We start from the raw sequence: 10,740 nt of genomic DNA, 5'->3' as shown, positions 1-10,740 counted from the left end.
GTAGAACACATATTTTAATATATTAGATATAAAAATATTCCAACTGTATTGTTAAGTTTGTTAAGTGTTTAGTAAACTGACCTGACCAAACCGCTATCATTCAGCCCTGCTAACATTAGCGAAATGTCAGACCTGTTGGTAGTTTGTGCTTGGACATGTAGGTTAAGTTAGTAGTTTGCCGGCGGTACTCTCTTGTTTTAATATCGTAACGCTAGCTTAAAGTTGTGTATTCATGCAGTGTGTCGGTGTTGGCTTACTGTTAGTTATTCATTAGCATTAGCACATTATAGCGGCAAGCTGGGCCGCGGTTCTCTTCAGACTACGTTACTTCGGGCGCGCGCATTTATACACGAGTGGTTGTTCGCAGTATGCCTGTCGGCGCGAATAGTTCATGCGGTCACGGCCACGGGTGATGTAGGAGGTAAAGTTTAGCTGTGGTGGCTCCAGGAAGCATGCATTTACTGCCGCTTGCATTGCTTTCAATGTACATGACTTAAACTTAATTCAGTTTTACACTGAACAGGAATCGGCTTTATATATAAAACAATTGCAAAAAAAAAAAAAAAAATGTACCTATGGGCATTTGGGTTTTGGTTTTTAAACTTTTGTTTTGAACTTATCCCTTTAAAATCTAATTAGAGAGGGCTGGCTACATTTGATGAATACATTTTGTGTTTAAATGATTCGCTTTGTGTTGGGCAATGTGGCAAAAAGCTGAGATGAGATCTAGTCTCATATCACCATATTGATATATTGTAATATTGCCCAACTCTCCCTCTGTGTTTTCTCAAATTATTTATATACACCCAGTAAAGCGTGTCTCTTTGTTTCTCCAGTGCTATGCTTCATGTGGAGATGCAAGGACTGTGGGACAACATGAACAAAAAGATCTGAATTGCTCAAACACTACAAACTGATTCATAGGCATTACGGACGAGGCCACTCATATCCATGCACTTATTTAAATCGTGCATGTAGGTTCAAGACTTGGAACGCCCTACTGAGCCATCTATCAAGAAATCACCCTGCCCAACAAGCAGTCTCCAAAGCTGCGTCCACATTCACTTGCCATATTTGTGGCCATAATCAACTCTCCACAGAAAGAGAATATTTTCAACATATCTATCAGCATCTTAAAAATAAGGAGACTGTAACATGTGTGTTCCAAAACTGTGAATATAAAACCAATGTCTATGAGAACTTCAAAAGTCATAAATACAGAAAACACTCTGGTACAGTGAACACATTTAAGCCTGGAATAAGTTCTGTTCATGAATCTTGTGCCAGTGTTGCCAGTGATATTTCAGATGTGGAAATTATAGAGAGTGATGTAAATTTAAATTCTGCTTTTGACAATGGGTATTCTGAAAACTTAGAGAAGGATATTGAGCTTAAAATTGCTTCAGTGCTCCTTAAGTTGGAACACATCTTTCTTGTGTCTAATGCAGCTGTAGATGAGCTTTTGCAGGAGTTAAACTATTTGATTGGTTCTGTTTCTGTGGCGATTACCCAAAAGACTATTAGCCAAGTATTACAAGACAACGGATGCCAATTTGACCAGTCAGTTGTTGAAAAGCTAGCCAGTGTACTCTGTGAGACAAACCCTGTAAAAAAAGCAATTGGAGATAAAGGTCCACTTTCCAGTCCTTGGAGACGAAAAGCATACTATAAGAGCCACTTTAAAGTAGTGGAACCAGTGGAATATATACTTGACCGAAAAAATAACAAGTCATTCCAATATATTTCAATTTTAAAGTCTTTGCAGCATATTCTTGACTGCCAGACAATCTTGGATCAGGCTGTTAATTTGAATACTGTAGATAATCAGCCTCAAAAAACTTCTGTGCACTACAAAACTATCTTCGATGGTGACTTCTTCCATGAAAATGGACTGTTGTCCAAGCAGGAAAGCATTTCATTGATATTATACATTGATGAATTCGAAATATGTAATCCCCTTGGTACATCACGGAGGAAGCATAAAATTTGTGGATTGTACTGGGTTTTGGGTAATTTGCCACCAGGCTGTAATTCTGCTTTAACCTCAATCTATTCGGCTGCTTTAATCAAAAGTAATGATCTGAAGTGCTATGGGTATGAGAAAGTGTTAAAACCTGTAATTAATGATCTTGTAATTTTGGAACAGAGTGGGATATTTCTGTCAAAGTTGGGCAGAACAGTAAAAGGCACTGTTCAGTGTGTTGTTGCCGACAACCTTGGTGCACACAGTATTGCTGGATTCTTTGAAAATTTCTCAGGGACATACGTATGTAGATTTTGCACTGCAGAAACATCAGAGTTCCAGACTATTGAAGTCAGAAGTGAAGTCTTTACTTTAAGAACAAAAGACATTCATGCAGATCATTTACGAATTATTGAGGAAAACAAATGGCCCAGTTATTATGGTGTGAAATCAAAGTGTATTTTGTCAAAGCACCTCTCACATTTTGATGTTACCACTGGGTTTCCACCTGATGTTGTACATGATCTTTTTGAGGGAACTGTTCCTTTTGAACTTGCGCTTTGCCTCAATTTGTTAATCAAAAAAAAGTATTTCACATTATGTACATTGAATGAAGCAATATCATCTTTCAACTTTAAGTGGGCTGACAAAACAAATCGACCTCATCCTGTGGCTCTCAGTTTTGCATCCAAAAAAAGTGTAGGAGGGAATGCACACGAGAACTGGAGTCTTACCAGATTTTTGCCTTTGTTCGTTGGGCAGATAGTACCCTGTGAGGAGCCTGCTTGGCACATCTTAACAGACTTGAAGGACATTGTTGATCTTGTTGTCAGTCCTGTTCATACTGAGGACTCCATTGCATATCTTGGTTTTAAGATCTCCGAGCACAGAATCAAGTTTCAAGAGGTTTTCCCAGATGTTAATCTTAAACCAAAGCACCACTACTTGGAACATTATCCATACTTGATCCGTAAGTTTGGGCCACTGGTTGCACTATGGACTATGCGATTCGAAGCAAAGCATAGTTTTTTTAAAAGAGTTGCAAGGAACATCAGATGCTTCAAAAATGTACTTCTTTCCCTTTCACAGAGACATCAGTATCAGATTGCATATCATTTGCATGCAATTAGCTTTGCCAAACCCCCACTGGAAGTAACAGATGTTTCCACTGTTCACATTGATGTTCTTAACAAGGACATCTCAAATGCACTGAGACAGAAGTCTCCAGATATGGACTATGTGTGCTTGGCTAAAAGTGTAGCATATAATGGACTAATCTACAAGTGTGGGATGATCTTGATCCACGGCTCACTGGGAGGACTGCCAGAATTTGGTGAAATCATCCAAATGGTGATACTGCAGGACAAACTAATCTTCATTCTGAAAAAGCTTAGCGGATGGTATATGGAACACTACAGAGCTTATGATCTCAAAACATCACCAAGCAAAGAAGTGGAACTTGTTGAGCCACAAGAACTGCATGATACCTACCCACTGGCAGACTACAAAATTAGAGGGATGCGTCTTGTCACCTTGAAAAGATATGTCCATGTTTAAAGGGTGAGGCCTCAAAATATGATAAAGTATTTTCTTAAGTGGGAAAACCAAACCCAGACCCATACAATACTAATGTGTTCTCAGAACATATTTATTTTATACTGCAAGCCAAAGTGGTGTGATGATGTCATTGGCAATTCATCAATTATGTCATTTTTTTTTAATGCAGGTTGCTGGATTCCAGTCAGTGAATGCTAATCCTATGCTCTCCCCCCTTCTGCTTCTCTTCTCTTTTTCTTCTTTCCTCTCCTTGTTGTCTCCTATATTCTCCTCACCTCCTCTCCTTCTCTTCAATGTCTCCCATATTCTCGCCATCTCTCTTCTCCTCCCCTCTCCTCTTCGGTTTGCCTTCTCTCCTCGCTGCCTCAGCTGATCTCCACCTCTCCTCTTCATTTTCTCCTCCCCTTTCCTCCTCTCTTTGCCTTCTCTCTTTTCCTCTAGTTTGACATTAAATTCTCCTAATTGGAAATGTCAGTGGTTTACATGTTGATCCTCACTAACTGTGCTTGTGCTTTGTTCTCAGACCACCATGGCTGGTTCAACACCTGCAAGACTGAAGGTGATTTTAGGAGAGAACAACATTGAAAAGCTGACTCTTCCGAATGGCATCCCAGAGTCACTTGAAGACCTTCTCAGCACGATAAAGACTACCTTTGGGTTAAAAGGTAACTTCAGACTGCAATACATGGACCAAGACTTTGGCAACGACTTCTTCAATCTGAATTCTACCACCGAACTTCGGAATTTGGGGACAATCAAAGTGATCCACCAGCAAACAAATCCACCTTTGATCAGTGCCGATCAGTCCACTTCATCTCTGTCTCTTTCATTTGAGTCTGATGACGGTATTTCGGTGGCATCAAATGACACAATTATCCTCTCATCCCCTGAATCTATGTCATCTCGAATACAACAGTGGCCAGAAGACTTTGCAATTCCCCAATTTTCATATGACACAGAGCTACAGCTAGAGAGGGGGAATACTGAGTACCGTGTGAGCCAAAAAATGTTGACTTTAAGCGCCCGAATGCTGTCTGATATCCTGAAAAGAGTTGCAGAAGAAATTTACCGTTACAAGGCCTATCCAGAGGATGCACATTTCTGCGCAGCTGCAGAGGCCCTTATCAAAAAGCACCCATGTTTGAAAGAACCTGGATCATTCAATGGCTGCTACGGTTGGAAACAACGACTGAAGTACAAAATGGCAAACTACAGGACCCAGCTCAAATTACAGGGGTGTCCAGAGGTGTGTGTAAACTCACTGAAATCTAAAGCTACTACAGATGCTTTCCCTGCTAAAAAAGTGAAGAAGCCAAAACGTTCTGAAGCTAACTTTTATCCATCCTTTCCTACTGGTGAGACTCTGGACAGCATGGAAAAAGTGAGACTAGAACTTCTGACAGAGATCGGGATAAGGGACAATGAAAGGGTCATCGCAGACAAAATGGCTAACACGTTTGCCTACAGACGACATGAGGTGGTAAACCAAGAACCAAGCATTCAGGAACTGAAGGACAGATGGCCTGCACTCTTCACACAGAAAGAGGTAAGAATGGAACTGAAGTGATCGAAGTCTGTATGCTTCAGGGTTTATTGCAGTTAACTTTCATGAATCGGTCATAACTTGATGTGGTTGAGATTTTATAACACTGAACTTAATGAAAGAATTTACATTTTGAATTCCCATATATGTTATACTTTTTGGGTTATAGACATTTTGGCATACAATCAGTTTCAGCATTTTGTTCCATAATACAATATCTACTGTCATTTGTGTTTTGTTTTTAGATAAATACAGAGTTCCAGAGGCTCATGGCTGTTCCTCTTGAGTGGAAGTTCATGGCCCAGTTAGACATGCACTCAAGTCAGCTGATCAAAGTCATACGTGCCAAAGGAGGAGCAACACACCAAAAGATTGCGAACATCATGGACACATTGGACCAGGTAAATCTGTACCATCAAACAAGATACTTCGTAACTAAGAGGGCTGTCAAAATATATCTGAATCCTTCATAAAGACAATATGGGCAGGCCAATGCTAATCATGGCTTTCATATGCATGAATGTTTTTAGCGACTCAAAAAATACACCACTGAACTCATCCCCTTTTCTTTCTGTAATGAATCTCTGGGCTTGTGAATTACTGTTTTTAAATAAAGTACATGTAAGTTAAGCAATAAGAGTAAGGATGTCTGTCTTATGAAATTTAGAGTTTAAAATTAATCAACATTTGTTGTTCTAGACTGTGGACATTAATCATCGGAGGGAATGTGTGCTGAAAGCCCTCACCATCTTCCTGGGAGAAGATGCAGATGGCCTGATCAAGGAATACCTTGTAAGTTTCAACAGTTTGTCAGCACATCTTGTCAAAGGGACACAAAAAAAGTTAACTGTTAGAACAAACATAACACGTGAACCATAGTTGGATTGCTGACATGTATTTATTATCATGACCATATTGGACATTATGTAATTCCCAGCAACAACACATTACATATTGGATTGACTTTGTTTTAAGTAAGACGGGCTTACTTGATTATTCAAGTTCAAAGGAATAGTTTGACATGTTGGGAAATCTTATCTTTCTTGCTTACAATTTGATTAGAGTCAGATTGATACACCTCTCTCTGCTGTTTCTGGTGTGTGATGACACCCAGCCAAGAAATAGCCCAGCACATAACACATATTGGTACATCACCCAAACACTTAATCACAGTAAGAAGTGAGGCTAATGATGATTTGTGTTTGTGTCTTGTACCCCTCTGTAGGACTGTGGAGCAGATGATGTTCGGAGGGACCTGGAGGAGGTCACCATGGCAGTGTATGTGATTCGGAAGGAGGGGGAGGGACTGCAGGAGCCACCTGAAGACATTGGCATTGTCATTGAGGGTGTGGAAGTGTTGCATGAACTAACTTCGGTTGCCTCAGCTTGTGCCCTGCTTCTAGGTTTGATCTATGCACTCAACCTAGCTTATCCAAAACCCTTTCGCTTCACTTTTGAAGTGCTCCAAAAAATCTTCATGCAGCTTGATCAGCACAAGATGTCCCCCAAAGTCCAAAATCTGTATATCAAACTTCAAAGCTCCCAGTAATGGCACAGAACAATGACCAACAAATGGCCTTGTGCCATAATGCGAAGGAACAACTGTGTTTGGACATATAGCATGTAAAATATGTAGTCTCTTTTGGATGTTGGGCCTTTTTTATGCTCCAAGAGACCTCAAACCCCAATTTAATGTGCTTTTATACATACTTTGTATGGTATTTTTATTTATTTTTAAATTTTTTTTCAGACATATTTGCCTTCGTTTCAAGGGAAAGGTTGCATTTCAGGTTTGATGTGCTCAGTTATACAACAAACTGTTGTGACATTCTAAAACTCTAAAGGAGTGTTTATATTTTTTCATCCCCATTGGTCAGCTACACTGTTCAGATATTTATTCATTGGCTATAGCTGAAGAGAAGTTTCTGTTTACTCTTGGGGCACTTTTTCATAGTTGACACTATATGTGTTGAGATTGATATTTGTGTAATACTGTGTTGCACTTTACACTTTGATGACAACTTTGTGGTCCTACTAAGCGTTACTTGCATTTTGTGCATATGTGTTTTAAAAAGGACAAATGTGTAATGTGTTTGACCAAAAGCTGTGTTGGTTGCCATAAAGGTAATACTTTATTACATTTATACAATAAAGCATTTTAAAAAAAAAAATTGGATTTTGAATTTTTGAAAAATATTTTCAGCCAACTTAAAATTTTGATTTAAGCTTTATTAAACAAACTAAAATTTCATTTTAGAGTCACTACAAAAAGTAATTTACACTAAACCACATTATTAGGTTAGCAAAGAGCAATATTTTACTTTTGGGTTATGCAAATTATTGGGTTGGAAAAACTGAAAACTTTAAGTTGAAATGTCTTAATTTTAAGTTGGATTAATGCAAAATGTTTATTTGACAACAATTAATTTATTAAGTACATGTAACTTAAATCAGTTGTGTTAATCTAATGTATTAACTTCATTTCAAAGAACTTAATTAAATTTGGTGTTACCAATTGAAATAATTCAATTAAGTTGGTTCAACTATTTTCTTTTTTCAGTGTAGAGCTGTACAGTATATTAATAAATACAGGAAGCCAGACAGAATAGAGGAACTTTGCCATATGAGCAATGGTTGTATTGAAACTGTGACGTGTAAAGTACCAAAATAACACCTATATGAGACACAGTTTATGATTCTAATGTTGGAGATCCTGCAACTGGCGTTTGGGCTGTGCAGGGGTCTCTCTCTTCCGGAAGATGATTGAATAAAAAGAAATATAAATGTTTTAACACACTATGAGTCGGTTTTCTCTGTTCTATCACGGGGACAAAAGAATCGGGGTTAATACACCAAACCTCTGGAATAGTCTTCCTGATACCATTCGTGCCTCTGACTCCATTCAATCCTTTAAAGCACGCTTGAAAACATACCCATTCAACCTGGCTTTTCCGACTTGCTAATTCTCACTGCTCATTAATTGCTGTATTGTTACTCATTTCTCTGGATTATCATGATTTCTCCCTATCCCTACATACTAATGCCTTTGTTTGCTTCTCTATTTATCTTGGTTTAATGACTTACTGTTCAGTGTAATCATTTTACTGTTTATTCCTTACTGTGAAGCACTTTGGTGTACCCCCGGGGTTTAAACATGCTGTATAAATAAAATTGTGTTGTATTGAGAAAAGAAACCAACTTTGGTAGGAACGCAGGGAGGACTGGGAGACGATGACAGAACAGTTTTCCTGCACTTTTTTAGCAACTTTCATCAAAACATGTTTGGTAGCTTAGTAACATGAGACAGATGGATCAGCAAACAGCTCTGAAGACATGATTCCACTAAAATATCATTCTGCATTTGCTGATAATGAAGAAAAACAAGCAGACACAATCACTGACATTTCAGACTTTTACCTTTACATTGTTCGGCTAATTTAGTAACTTAGCTGAGATGTTCAATAAAGTTGTAGTCAACAATGTTGGCAAATTTGTTCTGCAGATGGAGGAGCACATGTAGCTTTAGTCACCATGGTGTTAAGTTCCTTCATTTTAACAGTTACCAAAGTACATTTGATCAGCAAAAAAGATTTGATGCTCCTCGAGGACAGCCTAGCCTACCCTTTCAAAACAAAGGAAACTGCTGTTCTGAAGGAAGAATATTAATACCAGAATCACAAAGTACGTCTTGTTATACCAACACAGTTACAGTCTATTTAATTTTATTCACTCCAGATTTCAATTTACTATTGAGTCTCTGGTCTTTTTCATTGGTTTCAGGGAGATAAACACCATGACCAAAAATAAATAAAATACATTTTTTTGTTGAAATGGAAAATCACACGAAAGCATTCAAGGTGTGGAAGTATAAGGCAGAATACAAGGACAGGAAAAGCATTAAGGAAAATGCTCAAGAAAAAAAGAAGTGTGAAACAGATAAATGTTCGGACAGAAACTCTATTTTGTATCTTTCCTTAGAGCCTCAGTGTGTCAGAGTGGATCACAACCTCGACACCGCCCCTCCAGTGGCTGCTTCCACCTTCATTGTCACCATACAAAAGAGACGGATAGCATGTGGCACGGGCAGAGTCTTCTAGCGACTCGGTAACAACCACAGAACGTTCATTAATCATTGGAGGTTTCACAGCAAAAAGCCGATTCCTGAGTCAACTTTTCTTCCATAGACTATCACACCTGACAGCCACGTGGAGAACCTCCAGCTGACTCTCAAATGCACTGCTGAGCATTACTGAATTGCTAATTAGATCACTGCCTGGTATTAAACATATAGTTTTACTAATGTTATTACAAACATTGCATATGTGCTCATGAAAGAGTTAAGAACTCAGTGCTGTGAAGGTCAGAAGTTCAGCGTGAGCGTCTGAACTGATATACTGCAGGGATGACTTGGAGTGCAGTGAATGAATGCATAGCATGCTTAGACACAGACATGACACAGGTTTATTCCTAGGGTAAAGGTGAAACATATGTTGCTGTATGCTTGCATAGCAACTAGTGATGCAGAAGGTGTTAAAGATAAGCATGCCATGAATAAGTCGACAGGAAACATCTGGAGGCTTCGTTCTTCTCGTGTCAGAAAGAATATAACACTGGGAAGATGATCTGAAAAGCAGCTTCATCCATGGCTCCAGGAGGTGATAGCAGCAGGGGTCATGTAAATGGACTGATTCTTATATAGCGCTTTTCTACTCCCCCAGAGTACTCAAAGCGCTGTATACAACATGCCTCATTCACCCATTCACACCCACTCATACAAGCGCTTCCTTCTGTACTTAAGTGCAATCTAAGCATTCACACACATTCACACTTCGATGGACGCATCGGAGAGCAACTTGGGGTTAGTATCGTGCCCAAGGATACTTGGCATGCAGACTGGGGAAGCCAAGGATCGAACCACCAACTTTCCAGTCAGTAGCTGATCTGCTAACTGCTGACCACCTGAGCCACAGCCACCCCATGAGAAATTGAGAAACTATATTTCCTGGGTCCAGACTAGGAAAAGTTGGATGATCATTTTGGGAATGACCTAAAAGCCGAGCAGACAAAGAAAAAGGAGAAAATGGAAAATGAGCTCTACATGGAAAGCCTAACCATGTATCAAGGTCCCGCAGGAGGGAGTGGTCATCTAAGCACCAGAGGATGCAATCACAGGGGCGAGGGGAGAGGTGGCTGAGAACAGGATGATATGATGGAAATGTCTGTTTCCTGTGTAATCAGGGCCATTGTTGGACTAAACATTGCCCCAGTAAGGACATCAGTAGTGGTGACATTGCATGGATGAACCAAGGCTGGGAAGGGGTGTAGCCACTCTGACGCCTGAGGCTGAAGGTACCACACCTGTAGCACACACAGATCACAACACATATCCTGTGATATTTTTTTATTTTGAATATAAATTTACACCCTCATATTTCAAATCTGAAAAATAAATTTAGACCCTCTACATTTCGTAAAATGCCTCAGTATGAATTGGTAGTATGTGGCAAACAAACTGCTTGCTTTCTAAAAGTGAATAGGGTTTGAACCTGACGCTTGGATTTTAGGACCTGATCAAGTCTTATAGTCTTATCAGTGGAGGCTGCCAGCTGGTAGCATAAGTGACCTACTTTTGGAGGAGAAAAGAAAATGCACTCGCTACACAGCATCTGACATTTCT

The 10,740-nt window shown here is 39.3% G+C and overlaps 1 protein-coding gene across 2 annotated transcripts; it reads left to right on the top strand.

The window, feature by feature from the left end:
* The first annotated feature begins 3,314 nt into the window (after positions 1–3,314).
* Positions 3,315–7,235, top strand: LOC146360742 (uncharacterized). 2 transcript variants are annotated; one of them, XM_084922508.1, is made up of 5 exons: positions 3,315–3,523; positions 4,044–5,066; positions 5,309–5,464; positions 5,763–5,855; positions 6,289–7,235. In XM_084922508.1, exons 2-5 carry the CDS (start codon positions 4,050–4,052, stop codon positions 6,610–6,612), a joined length of 1,590 nt encoding a protein of 529 aa, XP_084778634.1. In that variant the 5' UTR covers positions 3,315–3,523; positions 4,044–4,049; the 3' UTR covers positions 6,613–7,235. The 2 variants fall into 2 exon arrangements, with proteins under 2 accessions (XP_084778634.1, XP_084778635.1); XM_084922509.1 differs by lacking the exon at positions 3,315–3,523 and having other exon boundaries at positions 3,882–5,066.
* Positions 7,236–10,740: the final 3,505 nt, after the last annotated feature.

This window comes from Perissodus microlepis, chromosome 23, assembly GCF_051167445.1.
Source record: "Perissodus microlepis isolate ML-2025 ecotype Zambia chromosome 23, ASM5116744v1, whole genome shotgun sequence".
Classification (NCBI taxonomy): domain Eukaryota; kingdom Metazoa; phylum Chordata; class Actinopteri; order Cichliformes; family Cichlidae; genus Perissodus; species Perissodus microlepis.
Note: the sequence above shows the minus strand (reverse complement) of the source record. Positions and strands in the feature narration are given on the sequence as shown.